Below are 20194 nucleotides of genomic sequence, written 5' to 3'. Positions count from 1 at the left end.
CTGGCCTGCCATTGGTAATTTAGTCTGTGTATTGGCCTATCATTGATAATTTGTATTGTATGGCATCATTTTCTTGTAGAGACTATAATGAGCTTCAAAAAATGGCAGACAAAGTAGGCAATGGCATATTAGCTACCTAACCCTACAAATATTTTTATTTCAGAGTTCAAGTCGGAAGTCAGCCCTACTTTCTGCTGCCAAGAAGGCGAAGTTAAAGAACAACCCCAGCAGGGTTAGGTTTGCAGAGAGCGTGGATATTAATGGCTCCCCACTTTTTAATGTAAGGCTTTTTGTTTTTGAAATTTGAAATCTCTATTTAATCATCTATTTATTTGTTATTACTATATCTACCAATCCTGTAAATCTATCCACTTATTTATCTATCTCTCTCTATTTATCTATCTATTTATGTGTATTTGTTTTCAACCTTTTACTTTACTTTTATATCTGTTTATATTTAATATTTTATCCACTTTCTAGCAATATGTCTAAAAGCTTATTAATTTATCTACTACTAGTGTCTACGCCCCCTAGAGGCCTCTAGTGGCACTTTAAATGTTTAGTTTCTTGTTGCGTTCAAGTTTCTACGATATGTTGCGTAAGAGTCTCTTTATACGATACCTCGCAATGTTACGTAGGAGTCTATATACTTAAAATAAAAATTTCGATTTATTATTATTTCTCTTGGGAGGGTGGTGGTACCCTACCCCAAAATAGTTATAAACCTTCCCGGGACCAATGCGAAGCTACCCTGTTAAGGAGAACCCGATCGGTTCAGCAGTTAGCGAGATCATTCGGTACACACAGACACACAAACAAACATCCTGTTACTTTAGTATAAGGATATACCTTTTTCTATTTCTATCCTTCTTTTTTTTCTATCTATCTATGTATCTATTTTACTATCCATTTAATTTCCAACCCACTAATCAAAATGTCACCAAGATTATGTAAAATATTTCTACTCAATAATTTTTGGTCTAGAATTTTACTTAATACAATGGTAATGGGTAATAGTGTACAAATATCAGATTAAAAAATTCTTCAAGTGGTTCCAAAAAGTAAAATAAATTAGATTGCTCATGATGATACAATGCTATACAAACTATATTTGAGTCAATAAAAAAAGTTTTGGTACAAAAAAAGTAACCATTTTTCCATCACAAAATTTAACACAATAAAGTGACTGAGCAAAATTTCTTTTATATCCTTTTTAATCCCAAAATAGAGAAAGACTTTATGTAAAGGGATTTGTCTTAATTAATACTTTTATATCTCTTTATGTTTTTCTGTCTAGAAATCTTTGTGTTTATCTAATTATCTATTTATCTAATTTAGTATAACAATGGATATATAATTCTCGGATAGTATGAGAGATTCTAGCATACACTGATAATATGCTATTTCAAGCCGGCTAATATAACGATACCCCCCCCCCCCATCTGCCACCTTTATTCCATCCTAGCTGAGGAACGAACTGATCAATAAATGAGAATCATAGTAGCAATCTAAATTGATGACAAAAGTTCCACGTATGATGTATCCAATTTTAAAAACCCTTATTACATCCAGTTAATTCATATTATTATCTATATGTGTTTATGTCTATTGATATGTATCAATGTGTCTATCGAACAATTTAGATGTCCATCTAATTATCTATCTATTTTCAGCCGTCCGGGCCCAATGGATTGACATCAACAGACAGTGTTGTTCCTTTGATGCCCAATGTTTTGAAGGTAAGTTTACAATTGGAGTGATAAAGCTTTTTCTCGTTTTCATTCGAATCCGGTGAATAAGAACCGGTTCTCATCCAAACGAAAAAATAAACTATATCTAGCATCGTATTATATCCAGCTTTCTACGAATATAAAAATGTACAATCATAAGATTAAAGCCAGTTTTTTTAGCCCGTGCCTTCGGCCCCACGGGGCTAAAAAAAAATGGTTTTAATTTTATAATTGTACATTCTATATCCGCGGAAAGCTGTTTATAATACGATGCGAGAAAAAAACTATTAAATGACTTTTTTGACTGAATTTCGTTGTCCCTTTGAGAAAAGGGCCATTTATAATGTTAGTTGAACTCATACCCTACCCCGTTCTTTCAAGGAATTGCCTCTAGTTTATAAAAATATAGGATTGCATAATAAGAATATTTTCCGCTAATTATTTACAAATAAATCACAATGAAGACGTTTTATTTTTAGGTTTTCCTGGAGAACGGTCAGACCAAATCTTTCAAGTATGATAGTTCCACCACAGTACAGGTATGCAAGTATGGCTGCTCTTTTTGCGGACACTTTTTGTTCTTGTTTTTAAGAAAATTCAATCTATATTTCATTTTTATTTCAATAGCAAAAAATGCATACATATAAAATACAGGCCCGTTTTTGTTTATTCCATAAAATGTAATGTAGCTCTGGATATAAGTACAAAAAAACAAGTACGAACACATCCATTAACGTTCAAAAATATTTCTGACAAAAGTTTACATATAAAAATAAAAAAGGTAAAAAAAAGTGATATAAGACAAAGCATAAGCGTTTACTCAGATTTGCCAATATGGGATGAAAATATTGATAGGTCAATAAAAGAAAAAGTAAATCTTTCCCAATTTCTCAACTCAATTGTTACCAGTTACCGCACGCCCATGAATGAAAAATGTTACATACAAAAAAAAACTTGTATCATGTACAGGAAATACAGACTGACAGACAGACAACTTTATAGAAAATCTTTGGTATTGAGAAGATACATAAAATTCAAGTTGAAATTGAATTTCTATCCCTATTTCTCCCTTGGGTCAATCCCTACTACGGCCTTAGGCATCCTTTATAATACAGGTATAAGATCAGAGGGATGGAACATGATACAGCTACACGATCAAAGGATTAGATTACTAACAGATAATAGATTACAGGAATGCCTATAGACATTTAAAGCTTTACAATTATAAGTCACTGTCATTATCTTAGGTTTTTTACTTTATTTATTAATAATTCAATAAGTTAAGACTAAAAAAAAACAATAAATCAAGATAAAAATATTTATACTACATATATATGATTGGCAAGAAGTAAATTTTAAGCTCTTTATGTGATACCTTAATTACCTAAAGTCTTCTGGAGTAGTTTTACATGTGTACTGTACATACAGGGTGATTTAAATACTTAAATTGCTTTGTTTAACTATATCAATGTTTTTCTCTGTACCAGCAAGGTTTTTTCCTAAAACTATTAGAACAACATGATTTTTAATTATCAGTTTCTAAATGATTCATTTTTTTTCTTACCTGTTTCTTCTTTTGAAAACCAGAAATTGCATTTTTCTAAATGACCCTGTATATGCATAACAACCTATTGAATGCACTTTGTACAATGTACCTACAAATCGTTTTATGGAATTCTGTAGGGATCAAATCTGATATTTGGTTCAATGTTCCCATTCTGATCATGTTGCAAAAAGCGCGCAAAACTAAAAAATGGCGTTTTTTTTATTAAAAAGGCACATGTAGTAGAACAGGACAGACAAAGAATTATGCAAATTACTTATTTTTAAATAAGTTTTTTATGCTGAAATGGAATTTTATCCTAAAAGCTTTTGCTCTTTATATGTTTTCTACCTTAGGAGAAAGTTATTTTTTTCTCATATATGACTGCAACTTACCCATATGTATGTGTATGCTGTATCTATATATATTATATCTAGAAAATCAATATGTTTTGTTTATGTTAGTTTATTTTTACAACCAGAAAATACTTGTGTAAGAATGTTTATATTTTTCAGGCATTTTAGATGCATATTTTTATGCTTTTCTTCAAACTGGTTTAAAATTTATCACTTCATTATAGAATAATCTGCTTTAAGCTTAAAAGTTGTAAGTGAAAAGGTACATTACTTAAAAAATGGAGTTCATTTTTGCAAAGAAAAAAAATAAGTTGCAGTTTTATGACATTTATTGCAACAAATATATAAGATAATAAACTCATTTTTTTATATTAATTTAAAAAAATATCCATTGCCATCCAACATGTGCATTGTTGTAATTAACCGTTAGCAATACCATGCCTACGTCAGTAAAGAAGCCCGCCAAATATGCTAATGATTGAAAATCGCGCCAATTTACTCAAAATACATGTTATGTATGTAAAGGCCCCATAATATGAATGAATTTACACAAACAGACAACGATATTAGTTATAAGCATTAAATCATTTTAAAAATATATGTGTTAAAAAGTTTTTAAGGATTAAAATAACCTTCAAGTTTAAGTTATATATACTGTATAAATGTAGGAAATGGTAAATTGGGTGACCCCTAAAATGGTGGGTCCACGTATTACGTGCATGACAAATATCTCGAGTTTTTTCCGTCTTAATTTCTTACGACTTTTATACAGTTTTGTATTGTGGGAGGCGTAGTTAGACAAATTAGTTGGGGGGAAAGTACAAAGTTTATACTGAGTTAACACTTTAAGAACAATAGGGATGAAAAGTAGAAAATGTTATTTATGAAATAAAAAAATTATATTTGAATGTTGTATATTAAATAATGTATATCATAAATTAATTTTGAAATGGTTTATAGAAATATAAAATCTTTAAAGGTTTAAATATAGATGTAACAAACAATATGATTCAAACGGCAGATTTAAAAAACTTTCAAAATTTCAACAATTGGACATGAGGGAAGTTAAAGACTTGAAATCTGATTTCTTTTAAAGCTGAGTAATAATTATTTAACGCATCGTATTATAGACAGCTTTCCTCGGATATTAAAAATGAAAAATTATCAGATTAAAGCCCTGGAGGCCCTCCACAGTGCAGTGGTGAGGTAAAGTTTAGTAGCCCCGCTGAGTTAGGGCCCCCTGCACGGGTAAGGTCAGGTTAAACAAGCTAAGGGCTCTCCTCCACAGGGATTAGTTTAGGTAAAATTAAGTAGCTCCACAGGGTTAGGGCCTCCTCCAGAGATTGAGTTACGTTTAGTTAGGTTAGTTTAGATGAAATTGAGTAGCCCCATAGGGTCAGGGCCTCCCACAGGGTTTAGATTAGGTTAAACAAGGTTAAATTAAATTAGGTTAGGTTATATTGAGTTGTCCCGCTGAAATAGGGCCCTCCACATGGGTTGGGTTAGGTTAGGCTATGTTAAGTTAGTTTAGGTAATGTTAAGTACCCTTGAAGGGTTAGCACATCCATAGGGGTTAGGTTATGATAGATTAAGTCAGATTAGGTTAGGCTAAGCTAGGCTAGGTTATGTTAGGTAATATTGAGTAGACCCGTTATGTTAGGGGTTAGGATAGAGTTAGGTAGGGTAGGTTTAGTAAGATAATCTTGGGTAACCCTGCAGGGTTAGAGCTGCCTCCAGGAGTCAGGCTATTTTAGATTCAATTAGGTAAGGTTAGGCTATAGTTTAATTAATATTGAGTATCCCAAAAGGGTTAGGGTCCCCTGCATTGGTTAGTTTAGGTTAAGTTAGGTTTATTTAGATAGGAATAGATAATATAGAGTAGCTTCGCAGGATTAGGGCTCCCTGCAGGGTTTAGGTAAGGTTAGGTAAGGTCAGATAATATTGAGTAGCCTAATGGGTTTGAAACCTCCGCAGGGGTTAGATTCACTTTGGCTCAGTAAAATTAGGTTAGGTTAGGTTTAGTTATGTTAGTTATAACAGAAACCCTCCAGGATTTACCCCCCTTCCCAGGGGTTAGGTTAGGTTAGGTTGAGTTAGATTAGTTTAGGAAATATTAAATAATCCTGACAGGGTTAAGGCCCTCCAGAGAGGTTAGGAACGGTTAATATTATTGGATATAAATTTGTGCATATACAGTAAATTATAATAACATTATGATTTTATGAAAACATTCATAAACAACATCTATAAATGCAAAGATCTGAAGTGGTAGGTCAAACGCACATCAACATTTGTAGAGTGTAAAACTGCTTAAACTGTTTTTAACCTATTTTTAAAACGTATATAAAAAATATACTATGACACCAGTAAAATCAGACTGCAGAGCCTAAATTTGAATTAAGTCCCCAATAAACTTTTTTGGGGGGATTTAAATATTAATTTTTACTGTTGCCGTAGTCATTTTGATCAAAGCAAAAGGTCTTTTTTTTATTTGGGTAAAATTCGTAGCTTTTAGAGTGTTTTGCTTCATAAATATTGTATTCTGGTATAGAGTAAAATTAGGCCTTATGATTTTACTATAAAAATTCACTAAAAAGTTAAATCTTTACAATATACCAATGAATTAACATTAACATGTTTGTGTTCGTTCACCTATTTTAAACACATAAAAATTGGCTGTAAAGGGTTAAATTTGATGTCAACATGACAAGATGTCAACAAATGTTTATGCAATACAACAAAATTATTTTTGACACATATACAAATATGATATAAAATAAGATTATTCAAACTTATTTTTTTTAAATATTTTTAAAAATTATGTATCTTTTACGTGTATAGTTTTCATTCTTTTCATTTTAATTAAATAAAAATTATTTAACTACATTGTAAATAAGTCACTTTGTGAAAACACTCTTTTTTGAATTGTAAAAAACAGAAATGAAACAAGACTTGTAATTGGTTCAGACTTCAGAATAATACGTTTTATTTTAATGTTAAATTTCTTCTATATAAATTATTGTTTTAGAAAAAAATTATTTGCATCGAACAGAGTAGAGTTTTTATTATTGTATTGATATAATCTGAATCACATCAAATTGTTCTGTAAGAAACAATTTAACCCCAAACTAAAAAATGCTTTTGCTTCCATCAAAATGATCACAGCAACATATAAAATTGATTTTTAAATCCCCCAAAAAAAGTTTATTGGGGACTTAATTCAAATTTGGGCTCTGCAGTCTGATTCTACTGGTGTCATAGTATATTTTTGATATATGATAAAAAAATAGGTTAAAAACAGTTTAAATATAGGATACTGTTTAAGGACATACTTACATTTTTAGGACTTAATTATAGAGAAGCTTCGGCTAAAACACTGTACAATGTTGTCTTAGGAATCATTATTTCAATTATCGCCAACTATCGCAAAAAAAAATTTAAAATCAACATGTTTGAAATGGACATACAGAAATTCTAGTAACATTTACTTAACAGATGCTATGCTTCCTAAATCGTATTTGACTTATATAGGAATCAACATACAAAATTATTTAATTGATAAGAAAAAATGTCTAAATTAACAAAAAGAGCTAACCGTCACGGCCGGACAGACAGACTGACCGATCGACCATAATTATAGAGAAGCTTCACTTTAAAAATTTCCGAATTCATTATTTTCAATTTATTTGTAATTTAGAGTGTTTGCGGTGTTCTTTGCTCAACTAGTCCCTTTGAGGAAACCATAATTTTTCCATAAAAATTTAGCCATCTTTATTATATAGCAGTTAAAATCTTTAGCTTTTTCAAATACCAATTCTTACAGACGAACACATTAAAATTTTGAGTTATAGAGTAGTTCTTCTACTAAAAAAATTATTTGGTACAACTAATTTGTCTTAACTAAAGCATTTGTTTAAAGTCAAAAATATATAACAACATTTATTTTGTATGTTTACTCACTGAGAACTATCGCCAAAATTTCAAAGAATTTAATTAAACGAAAAAATCTAAAAATTATTATTGATTAATATAATCTCGAACGGTTGTTATTTAATTATCTTTTAAAATTAAATTTCTTTTTTCCTTTAAAAAATCAATACAACAATGTACCTAATAACCTTGTGTACTATTATCAATTTGAATGTAGAATAATAGAGGCGTTTCAAGGGGGGCGTACCAAAAAGTGGTTAATTCACCACCATTAATTAAACAGTTTTGAGAATAAAAATATAAAAAATATTGATTTTTTATACATGTATCATATTTTATTTCTGATTATCTTTCATTTCAACAGTAACGGGTGACTTTAGCTTAGGCGTCAATTTATTCGCAGAATATAAAATGTGTTCACTTTAAAGTAAAACGAGGATGACAACATCCATAAAATCAAAGCTCTAAAATCAGAAGGAAGGACAGTCAAACAATAAATTACGAACATTAATTTCCAAGTCTAAACAAAATTGTACACAGTTATGGAATCTCGACGACAAAGATTTTTTTATCCAATCTTGACAAGTGAGGTATTTTTGGAAAGAGGAATATATATAGAAAACGCCTATGAAAATTAGAAAATCCGCAGAAATCATATTTGCAAGTTATTTGCAAAAATCTGCAATGTTAATTTGCAAAATTAATTTCATGCTTTAAATGACTTATTTAGAAAGAAATCTTTTTGTAAAATGTGTTTATTTATAAGTTTAGAACATAATTATGGCAAAAAAAATTTCTTTAGTGTTACTTTTTTCACCTTATATATGAAAAATGCAGTTTCTCACATATTATGATAAAAAAAGGTATAGAAACAAAAAATATGTTTTTTCTTGATGTAAACACAATAATTAGCATAAAATCTATCATCCTAAATGTAAAAATCAGATATAGAATCCTTTTTAGAGCAAAAATAGTGCAAAAAGTAACCAAGACATTTTTGCAAAGTATGAAAATCTGAAGAAAACAGTTCTTTTTTGATTTTGATATACATATCAGATAAATGTATATAAAATTAGTGATCAAAAACTATAAAACAAGTTATAACTTTTTCAATCCTATCATTGATTAAAATGCACTTTTAGGTTTACTTATTACCAAAGTAGCACATAAAAACTTTTTTTATTAAGTTATTAAACAAAATAAATTCAAATCAACAATTAGGCGTTTTTTATAATGCAGTAGACCATTTTGTAGTTGGTTTTTTGGCATTTATTTTGTTTAATTACATCATAAAAAGAGTTTTTATGCACTACTTCGGTAATTCTTAAACCTAAAAGTGCAATTTAATCAATGACAGTGTTGAAAAAACTTATAACATGTTTTATAGTTTTTAATCACTAATTTTATATACATTTATCTGATATGTATATCAAAAGCAAAAAGAACTATTTTCTTCAGATTTTCATACTTTGCAAAAATGTCTTGGTTACTTTTTGCACTATATTAGCTCTAAAAAGGATTCTATATCTGATTTTTACATTTAGGATGATAGATTTTATGCCAATTATTGTGTTTACATCAAGAAAAATCATATTTTTTGTTCCTATACCTTTTTTTATCATAAAATGTGAGAAACTGCTTTTTTCATATATAAGGTGAAAAAAGTAACACTAAAGAAATTTTTTTTGCCCTAAGTATGTTCTAAACTTATAAATAAACACATTTCATGCAAAGATTTTTTCTAAATAAGTCATTTAAGGCATGAAATTAATTTTGCAAATTAGCATTGCAGATTTTTGCAAATAACTTGCAAATATGATTTCTGCGGATTTTCTAATTTTCATAGGCGTTTTCTATATATATTCCTCTTTCCAAAAATACCTCACTTGTCAAGATTGGATAAAAAAATCTTTGTCGTTGAGATTCCATAACTGTGTGTACATACATTTTTTGTAAAATTGCATAAATATAGGAATCAGTAAAAGGACATACTTTCATATTTAGGATTTGATTATAGAGATGCCTTGCTTATAATACTTTAACTTATTTTCCTAGGAATCATTATTCCAAAAACCAGATAAAAAGGATAAACAGCATCTTTTAATGGAGTTACTGACTTTCTGATAGATAATATAGAGTTGCTACGCTTTCTTATTCGTACAAAACTGTTCTAAATTGTGCCTAACTGTCATAGGAATCATTATGAAAAATTCGAAATTGATATGACAATTCTAAAATGTCGATTTTAATTATTATTTCATACAAAAAATGTTGTCAAAAAAGTTACAAATCAGCATGTTTTAACCCTTAACAGTCGGGCCCCTTGCCGCACCTTAATCAGTCGGGGGGGGGGGGGGCGTTCAACGCCCCCCCCCCCTTATTATCTCAGTTCCTATTAGAGCTAGAGGGCTAAATTTTTTTGTGCAAGTCCCCTGTGTTATGATGAATTTCCGACCTTAAGTAAGTCAAAGTCAATTTTTGCTTCCTTCACCCTTTTATTTAACAACCTTTGTTTTTAGGTCCTTTTTTACTTAAAAATTTTAAACGGCTGTAATTTTTTTATTTTTGAAGCTAGAAGAAAATTTTTTTGCAGAAAATGTTTATTCTTATGTAAATTTTATATTTGAAATATCAAAACATAAATTTCAGCGGCAGCAGCTATATTTGGCAGCTGCCAGCCGCCGCAGTCGGCGGTCGGCGGGAAAACGGCGGCGGATCTTTATGAAATTTTAATACATTATGTAGACATGTAAGAAAAGCTTAAGTTTGAAGTTTGAAGTCTCTAAGTCAAAAATTGCGGCCACAGGAGCCTTTTAAAGATTTCTGGAGACCTGGAGGATCAGGACCTGCAGGATCATACCTGGAACCTGAAATTGACTTGAACACCTGTATTTAATATGAGGATGTACTACTAAAGGATAGTTTAGTATTTTGGTAAGATAAAATGCTTTGTTTAATTAAAAAAATATTTTTGTTCTTTACCTGGATGACTCTGCCAGGTTTGCTGGCATCCTGTGCCCGCCAGGATGGAGATATTCAAAAAATTCCAACTCTCAGTTATGTGTCATACCCACACTTAAAAAGTCAAGCAGTATGGGCTCTTTATCTTTCACACACAGAAAATGAGATAGAAAAAACCGGATGGGGGGGCGTTCAACGCCCCCCCCTCCCCCTTCCGACCGTTAAGGGTTAAATGAACGTACAGACTTTCTTGGTAGAGTTGCTACACTTTCTAATTCGTATGGACGGACGTACGGGCGGGGGGACCGATCAAAATTATAGAAAGGCTTTTTTTAAAATGTTTGCAGGAACAAATTGAGCTGAAAAATGAATCTTTTATTTGTTTGCAATTTACTCTATAATTTAAAATGTCTTTTAGTCCGTCTAAAAGAGTGTTTGTTTTATAAAGAATTTCTGTATTTCCTACCCTTTTACTTTAGTATCGAAGCTACTCTATAATTCAAAATGTCCGTATTTCGGTTGGAGACAAAGTGGGGGGAACGTGATTTTCTCGGCTCCTATGACAGATAGAAGGCTGAAACTTTTTGTCAACATTCCCAACACTAACGAGCATAATTAGCTTTAACACATTCATAGCGGTCGGACTGCTTTTTAGCAGGTTTTAGGCTATATTTGTATTTTTCAAATTTTTCACCATAACTTTGGTGTTTATGGTCCGATTTTCAAATCTTTTTTAGTTATTGATATCTAAATTAAATCCAGCATATAATTTACTTTGGCCGTTGGTATGTCAATCATTATAGAAAATAAAATAAGGTTTTGTGTTTATTTTTTTCCAGTGAATCTTTTCTTGATTTTAAAGATTACTCTTTCATTCTATTTGTATGTATTCCCATCCACGATTTTTGTGCCACGCTACTTATGGATGTTGTCATCCTTGTTAGGCCCTTTTTAAAGATTTTAAGCTGCTGTAGTTTTCTTTATTTTTGAGGGTAGAAGAGCAATTTTTCCAAAAAAAAAGTTTATTTTGTATTAGAATTCTCAAAATATAAACTTCAGTGTTGTACTTGGAAGCTGTCTGCCACTGCAGTTAGCGGTTGGTGGGAAAATAGCGGCAGATTCTTATGACATTTTAATATGTCATGTTAACATGTTAGTTTAAGCTTGGAGTTTAAAAATAAAATTATCTTAGTCTAAAAGTGCTTTCATAGGAGCCATTTAAAGTTTTATGCAGGTCATACCCAAAACCTGAAAATGACTTTAAACCCTATATTTTAAATTGATATGGACTACTATAGGATCTTTTAATATATTGGTAATGTAAAAAGCTTTGTTTAAGTAAAAAAAAAATATTTTTGTTCTTCACCTGCATGATCCTGCCTTGTTTGTTCGCATCCTGTAACCCCAAGGATGGAGATGTGGACTCTCACACATAAAATTAGATAGAAAACACCTGAGGAACTCTAAAACAATGGTTTCCTAATAGTTTATTTGTTTGTTTTATCAAGGTAACGACTTACGGTCGGAAATTTTTTAACAACCAGGGAATATGCACACAACCTTCTTGCTGTAATAGAGGATGATATAAAAGGTTTAAGGAAGCGTTCAATGCCCGTACCCCTCCTCCCCACTCAAAAAAGGAAGGGGTAAAGCTACCTACAACTGCCATTGTTTTCAAAAATGATTATATGAATGGTGTCAAGAAGTTTCAGGTGTCTATCTTGAATAGTAGCTGAGAAAATCACCTTTCCCCTACTCCATTTATGACAAAGTTAAGTATAGATGGACATTTTGGAAATAGAGTAGCTTCGCTACTAAAAAAAAGTGTCATGACATCCTAGAAGTAACTCAAATTTTTACATTAGTTTCATACGAAGTTGTCTGCGATGTCATCGCTAATTTTTAAAATCAAATTGATATTTTTGTTATACAAAATTAAATTTCTTGATAATTTTAATTGCTTTTTAATACAGAATGTATATATTCTAAATATAAATTAATTTTGTTTCTACTAAGGCGTTGCAAAATTTTAAGTTCGCCAAAATTGAGATATGCCAGAGAGCCGGACCCACCATTTTAGGATTCACCGTAAATTGTTTTAAATAGTAAGTAATAGTTGTTGATCTGTATTCTAAAATGATCCTTCTATTATTTTATTCATTGGTAAGGTGTAAACAATGGGAATTTTGATCAAAAGTATTGCATATTTAAAAATAGATAGAAACTTTATTTCCAAACTACATCTCTTTTAAATGTTAAAATCAATCAATAAACAAAGAAATTACAACATGAAATTTAATTTTCAAAATAAGATTTAAGAATGTTATCAAAATATTGTATTACATGCTGATAGCAAAATTTATTTCAGTCTAATAATTTTTTTTAAAATTTAACTTATAGTTTACTTGTGACCAAGTGCCTGAATAACAGTGCATTTACCAAGTCATACATTTTCAAACTTTTCTTACCCTTCAACACTTTTCAACCTAAGAGACTTTCTCTTTTTACTGATACTAGTGGCTTCATCCCTAGCATGTAAAGCTTTGGTTATAAAGGTGGATAGGTAAAAGATAGCCTAAAACTATCTAGGGATTCATTTTTAAAAAAATTATAAGAAGAACACAAATTTAGACTATCCATTTTCAAAAAAACTATTTCTAGACAAAAATAACCCCTTAATAAAGGATAATTTATTTAATTGAGTCTTTCAATTTGAATTGGTAATGCTTAACTTCCTAATAGGTAGTAAATAGCCACATTCAAAACTGTTGGAATTAACTTTCCTCTAAATTAAATGAAAGTTAATAAGTTAGTTGAACATTAAATGCAATGAATGTATTGTTCTAATGAAAATGAAACAATTAGCTAAAGAGGTAACAATTCACAGTTGCATACCTGTTAAATTCATATAAATAGATGGTCTTTCTCTAACCTAATTTTATTTCTCTTTAAATAATACTTTAAAGGTATACACTAATTTTTCATTGATTTATAGTGACTTACCAAGCTAAATATGACTAATTTTTATATTTCGTAATAAACCTTATTGATAACTTATAACTTTTCAGGATGTGTTGGATAGCTTGCAGGCCAAGCTTGGGCTCACAGCAATGACCCACTTCTCCCTGGTAGTTGAGCATGTCAAGTCATTGAAAAGAAACAAGCTCACCCTACTAAATCCCAGTGATACACTAGCAAAAGTAAGTTATTTTCTCGTATTCATTCGAATCCGGTGGATAGGAACCGGTTCTCATCCATACGAAAAAACTATGTCTAGCATCGTATTTTATCAAGCTTTCTACGAACATAGAAATGTACAATCATAAGATTAAAACATTTTTTTGGCCCATGCCTTCGGCACCTCGGGGCTAAAAAAACTAATTTTAATCTAATAATTGTACATTTCTATATCCGCGGAAAGCGGTTTATAATACGATGAAAGAAATAACTATTAAGGATAATCATAACAATTAAATAAAATTAAATTAGTACCTATGTAAGACTACATAAAGATCATCTGTGACATAAATTACTCAAAACTACTTATTATTAATGCCTAAAAACCATATATTAATTGTTTCAAATATAAGATCAACAAAGGTATTAATATTATATTTTATTAGTTTTTGTTCTGTAATTGTGTTAGAAACAATAAAAACTAATGAAAAGATAAGACATATGACGTGGAAATTCTATTAATATATTATATTAAAAATTTTACAATACTAAAAAGATAGTAACTATTTATTATATTTTTAATTACACATCTACAAAGCTCAAGTACAAACCATTTCTAGAATTATAAAGTAAAAGATTATGCAATAAAGAAAAGAAATAAGATCAATGCACCTAACAATTTGTCGGATGAAATCACTATCTGAATAGAAAAGGGAATTTGTAAATAGGTTTTGAAATTATTTTGGTCGAGTACATTTTTAATCTATTGTCATCCAAAATAGGTATTACAATTTAAATAAAAATAATAAATAATATTTAAACATATTATCAACTCTTTTATTGATGACACTTTTCCATCTCTACTCTCAGCCAATTTTGGTTTCAAATATCTGATACTGGTATTTGTTCAATGTTTATGTTCTTCTAAAATTGCAACAAAATTTTAAAAATTTAATTACAACAAATCCTTTAATCACTCAAAGGAGTAAAATTCCTCCTAAGTTAATCTTTAAAATCTTAAGGCTAAAGTTTGTATATTCTATAATTCTATAAAATGAGTATAATAAAAAAAAATATTTGATATACCTTAAAAATATTGTAAACACACTGTTCAATTTTGGTTAGAAGGTTCCTCAACTCTCATAGTTGATTTGAGCTAGGGATAAAAGTTAAGTGAGCTCTATGGGAAAAAAAAAATTTAAGACAACTTAACACAAGAGAAAAAAAATTTACAGACAATATATAGTTTGAAATTAGAATTTTGAAATAAAAATAATGATCAAAAAAGTAAATGATTTTAATGCCAATGGTTTTTTATTTGATACCCAAGAGGGTGGTTGAACTTGATAAACATGCTTTAAAGATTTTTTGTTCTATTATTCACCATGAGTGCAAGGAGATGTAAAATGAGAATATTTTTGAAAAAAAAATTTCCATCATTCATGTCTTGTTTTCAAAAAATATAAAAGTTTAAATAAAACTCGAATATTGAATTCATTATTTATATATTTTTTTCAAAACAAGACTTGAATGATGGAAAGAAAATTTTCCAAAATATTTTTTTTTACATCTCATTTTACTTTAAAAAGTGTTAAAAAATATGTTAAATACGAATCAAAATAAATGCATAACAATATTTTATCCAACTCATTAATATTTATACCATTTGTTGATCAGGATAAAAATAACACAAAGTAAATTGTAATTAACTCTAATCTTCCTTTCTCTGCCCATTTGCCTACATTTTCTTACATGTTAATGATGTTTACACACATTCAAGATGGAAGAAAAGATAAAGAAGTTCTACTGATATCATAGTATGAAGAAAAATCACTTTTTTATATAAGATGAGTTATATACTTTTCTAAGAAATTCATTAAATCAATTTATACTGAGCTGGATCTTTAAATCATTTCAATGGTGCGCCAAATCGGGGTGCGCCGAATTTCAGCCAATCACAGCGCGGTATTTCGTAAAATGCTGTGCTCTCATTGGTGGAAAGTTGGCTCACCCCGATTTGGCGCACCATTGAAATGATTTAAAGATCCAGCTCTGAAATTAATATTAATATTATTTTGCTTAAAATAATTTCAGCTTTTTATTTGATATAATAATAATTTAAAATACCATCATTGATAAAAAGTATTATAACTTACCTTTTTTATATCCATACCTAAATATGGTATGGGAGGGAAGAGATATGTTGAACACTATTCATCTATCAGTATATTGGGAGGTTCTGTGTTATCTATCTTGTTTGGTGTGCACTTCCATCATTTGCTTGATTGCACAGTGGACCACAAATTGATCAATATGAGCAAAATTATAAATCCTTATACTAAAGTAACAGGATGTTTGTTTGTCTGTGTGTCTGTACCAAAGGATCTTCCTAACCGCTAAACCGATCGGGTTCTCCTTAACAGGGTAGATTCTCATAGGTCCACCACCCTCCCAAGAGAACTGACAAAAAATTGAAATTTTTTAAAATATCTGGGAGACTACAACGTAACATAAAGAGGTATCCGTAACATAAAGAATTATCGTAGAGACTTTAACAAACAAAAACATTTAAAGTGCCACTAGAGGCCTCTAGGGGCGTAGCCGCTAGTTATAATATAAAGTAATTATATGAAATGGTTATGCCTATAGGGGCTGAAAGGGTAGTCACTAGTTATCTATAAAGTCATACATTGAATAATGTAGTTATAGTGATGGCAATAATGTGCCTAATTGTATTGGTAATCACTTTTTCAAAAACAAGTTTAATGGATAGTTTATCATGAAATTTGGCATAAAGATTGTTGAAACAAATAAGTTTGAATTTGGATATACATACTAATAAATTTGAATCTATTATTATGTATACTTGTTACAGGCATCTTCATGTAAGGTTAAAATTGATGTGCAAATTATAACAACTCTTAATAATCAATCAAAGAAATCTATTACAGTCATACATACAAACAAACATACCCTAACAGTAGAAGATTTGGTAAAAATTAATGTTTACAATGAATAATTTATTTTTGTTGTTACTGAAGAGAGGCATTATGAAATAGTTATTCTCCCTCCATGGGCAGACTTTTGTGAATATAAAATGCAATTATGTAATTGGTTAGTTGCTTGGCAAGATAAGATATTTGTCTGTCTGTTTATCTATCTATAAACATTTTCCATATATAATCCTTTGTTATTATATGTTAAGAAGGTGTAATACATAAAACTTATGATTGATATCATGTTATTTGAATATCAACCTTGCTCCCATAGTAGACTAGTTTTATTTTCTACAAGTGATGGATATTGTGTCATGTGTATGTAAGCCTACAGTCATCATTTTACCTTCAATATTGTCCATACAATAAAACAAATACTGAAAAAGTAGCTTTTGAATTTTAAAATTAATGCTATTTGTCAGGGTATTTCAACAAACAATACTTTAAGAATACATTTTATACAAAACTAAAATAAATGTAGAGTAGATCTTAACAAATAGGCTAGGGCTGCAGACAATAGTATAAGAAAAATGATTAGTGCTCACAATAAGACAATCATCAGGTATTGTTTGCAGATCTCCCAATAATGTAAAATTGTTATAAACAGTTTTAGATAAACATATGAAACTAGGTCAAAAGCCTTCTATCTATCATATAACATAATAAAGGTGATTCAAAATTCAATTTATTTAATTTGATATATTAGATATTTATGTGATATATTATCAAGCACCTTTTCTGAACCATTTGTACTGTGGAAATCAATGATGAGATTTAATGAGATAATTACAAAATCAATGCCTAGATTATCAAAAGAAAATTTTTGCATCTTCCCAAGAATAAATGTATATAAGAATATAATTTTTTATATATTTATTAGAATAACTTCTTGATGGTTGAAAGGGTTTCTTTAGACACCTCATTAGTTAATTTTAAAACTGCATTTTTTACCATGAAATTTTAACATGAAAATATTTATACACAACTTTATAGAAGTAGATAAAGGTACATTAAATATGAAAAACATTTCTGAAGCTCATTTATCAAATCAAATTGCATATTAACAACCTTGAAGATAATATACTATTTACTTTTCCTACAATCCTATAATCTTCCTATTGCTAAAACTATTGCCTGAAAACAATGCCAAATTGGTGTACATACAAAAGATTGAAATTTATTGGTGTATCAATTAGTCAATAATGTAATACTTAATGTAATGCTGGATAGGCAAGTGGTAATGTTCTGTAATCCAAAAACTGCCAAATTCATTCTTGTGTCAAAAATGATTTGAGAATGAATAAAAATCAGTTGATATGTTGAACTACCACTTTCAAATTTGTCAGCTGATGCATTTTATCAACAAACTTGGCCAATAAAACATCCCTCAAAAAGAAAATAGATTAAAACAGTCAGAATTTACTAATTTACAATATTTGTGTACATCTTATATAAACTAATATAATCTTATCATTGCAATAAACATAAAACAAAAAACCATAAGAAGAATAAAAATAAATAAGTGAACAATTAAAAGCAACTGTTTACAAATAAGTAAATTGTATCTTAGAAAATAAAAAGAAATAGTCAATCCACACTTCTCTTTTCATCTAATTTGATGATTATTTAAAACTTTTCAAGGTTTCATCCAACCTCACAGGAGTAGGGGAATAGGAATAAAAATATTATTCTATACTTAAAATTTCCCCCTTTTCACAAGTTATAAGACTTTAGAATTTCATTAAAAATGTATATGCCTTTAAATTTTTTAGACTTAAATGGAATAAATCTCTAATTTCTCAAAACTTGAATAAAATTTTGCTTAAATTTGCTTTGAATTTCTTGAATTACATATTATACCTTAAACTTCTAAATTAATTAAGTTTAACAAAGAGAGGAATTTAAGATAAATTAAAATTTTTTCACAGATTTCAAACTTTATAGAAAGACAAAGTATAACAAAAAGTAAAAAAAATTATATTAATTTAAAGAGGTTTTTATGATTCGGTTTGAATTTCCTCTCATCATTTTTCAATATTTTTTTTGTGCAACTTAAAAATGTTTTGGTTTTGATGCTTACATGTTTCTACAATACAACATCTTATCTTAGAGGTGTAATGCTGTCTATATAAAATAAATGTAAAATGCATTTACTGATAGAGCCTTTTTTTGTTTAGAAAAGTGCATATTAATTATCAAAAAATGTATTGCAGTCAAAAAAATAGCTAAAAAATTTGCATGTATCATAAGTCCACCATTTATTTCTGGTATGAGTTGAAAAAATGCATCAGAGAAAAAAGTTTTTTATTTGGTGCTTACCTGACCAAAATTATAATATATCTATACCTATCTATTTAATCATTGTCTTAAAAAATACATCTAGCTATCTATTGGATTTGTTTTTTATAGCCTATACTTTTTCATCTTTAATACACCTATTAACCCTTACAGATCGGGGGGGGGGGCTCAAAGAGCCCCCCCCTCTAGTTTTTTCAATCTCATTTTTTTTGTAGGTAAGATGGAGAGCTGTAACTTCATGACTTTTTAAGTTTAGTAATTATACGTCGGCAAGAGTTGATTTTATTTGGATATCTGCTCTGTGTCGGTCGTGGTGTCCGGTCAAAGTCGGTTGGGTAGCAAAAAAAATTAGAAAAAAATTCTAAATAAATCTTAATTTCTACATTATGACTTTTGTGTATAAGGTAGAAACCTAAAATTTTTTTGGTGAATACTTAGATATCAATGACCATCTGAGAAAAGTGGTGTTATGACCGTTTGACCGCTCCCTGACCGACTTTATGACCGATTTTTGTCCGGCTTTTACTACAGACATATATCATGAATATCGTGGCTTGTATTACAGCTAGAGACCTATAATTTTTTTTGGTAAATCCTTGAGCAATAATAAACAGATAAAAATATTAATTTGCGCCGCCAACCGCCGTTTTACCGCCGTAACCGCCGAAAATGGCGGTTTCCGTTATTTGCCGTTTTTCGGCGATGATCAGAAAAAGTAATTTTTTTGTTATGAAAAATAAAAGTTCGTCCTAAAATTTGGTCATCCTAGCTGCAAAATTGGCCGCTCTACAGCTGTTTTAAAATTTAGCGGCTGGCCGCTAAAAAGCGGCTAAGGAGCGGTCTGACTGCTATGACTAGAAAAAGTAATTTTCTCTAAAAATACACATGAACCACCAGAAAATTTTTTTACGTCTTTATCTGTACCAGGAGCCGAGATAGAGGGGGGGGCTTTTTGAGCCCCCCCCCCCCCCGATCTATTAAGGTGGGAATTGGGGCCCGATCTGTAAGGGTTAATACAACCTTAAATATTTTTGATTATATTTAGATTGCTTCCCGGCCTGGAGCGCACAATTTGCGGTGTCTGTTTCGAGTCACTTTCGTGCCCAGGGACGCTTATGATCTTCTCAGGAAAGATTCTGTGGCTTTCGAGTACCTTTTTGTACAGGTAACTTTCCATTTTGTTCGTCCTTGTATTTATTCATT

The 20194-nt window shown here is 29.9% G+C and overlaps 1 protein-coding gene across 6 annotated transcripts in view; it reads left to right on the top strand.

Moving 5' to 3' along the window:
• LOC145318556 (uncharacterized) overlaps positions 1-20194 on the top strand; it is a 547717-nt gene that overhangs the window by 474684 nt on the left and 52839 nt on the right. For all 6 annotated transcript variants that reach the window (XM_080159918.1, XM_080159917.1, XM_080159916.1 and 3 more), the window contains 5 exons: positions 164-280; positions 1674-1739; positions 2210-2269; positions 13589-13720; positions 20037-20156. In XM_080159918.1, coding sequence (XP_080016044.1) covers positions 164-280; positions 1674-1739; positions 2210-2269; positions 13589-13720; positions 20037-20156 — 495 coding nt within the window. The remainder of the gene's footprint in view (positions 1-163; positions 281-1673; positions 1740-2209; positions 2270-13588; positions 13721-20036; positions 20157-20194) is intronic.

The sequence above is a fragment of the Acartia tonsa genome, chromosome 5, assembly GCF_053477335.1.
Source record: "Acartia tonsa isolate MP-2025a chromosome 5, ASM5347733v1, whole genome shotgun sequence".
In the NCBI taxonomy this organism is placed as follows: Eukaryota; Metazoa; Arthropoda; class Copepoda; order Calanoida; family Acartiidae; genus Acartia; species Acartia tonsa.
The sequence above is the reverse complement of the archived record's forward strand: the minus strand, read 5'-3'. Positions and strand labels throughout refer to the sequence as shown.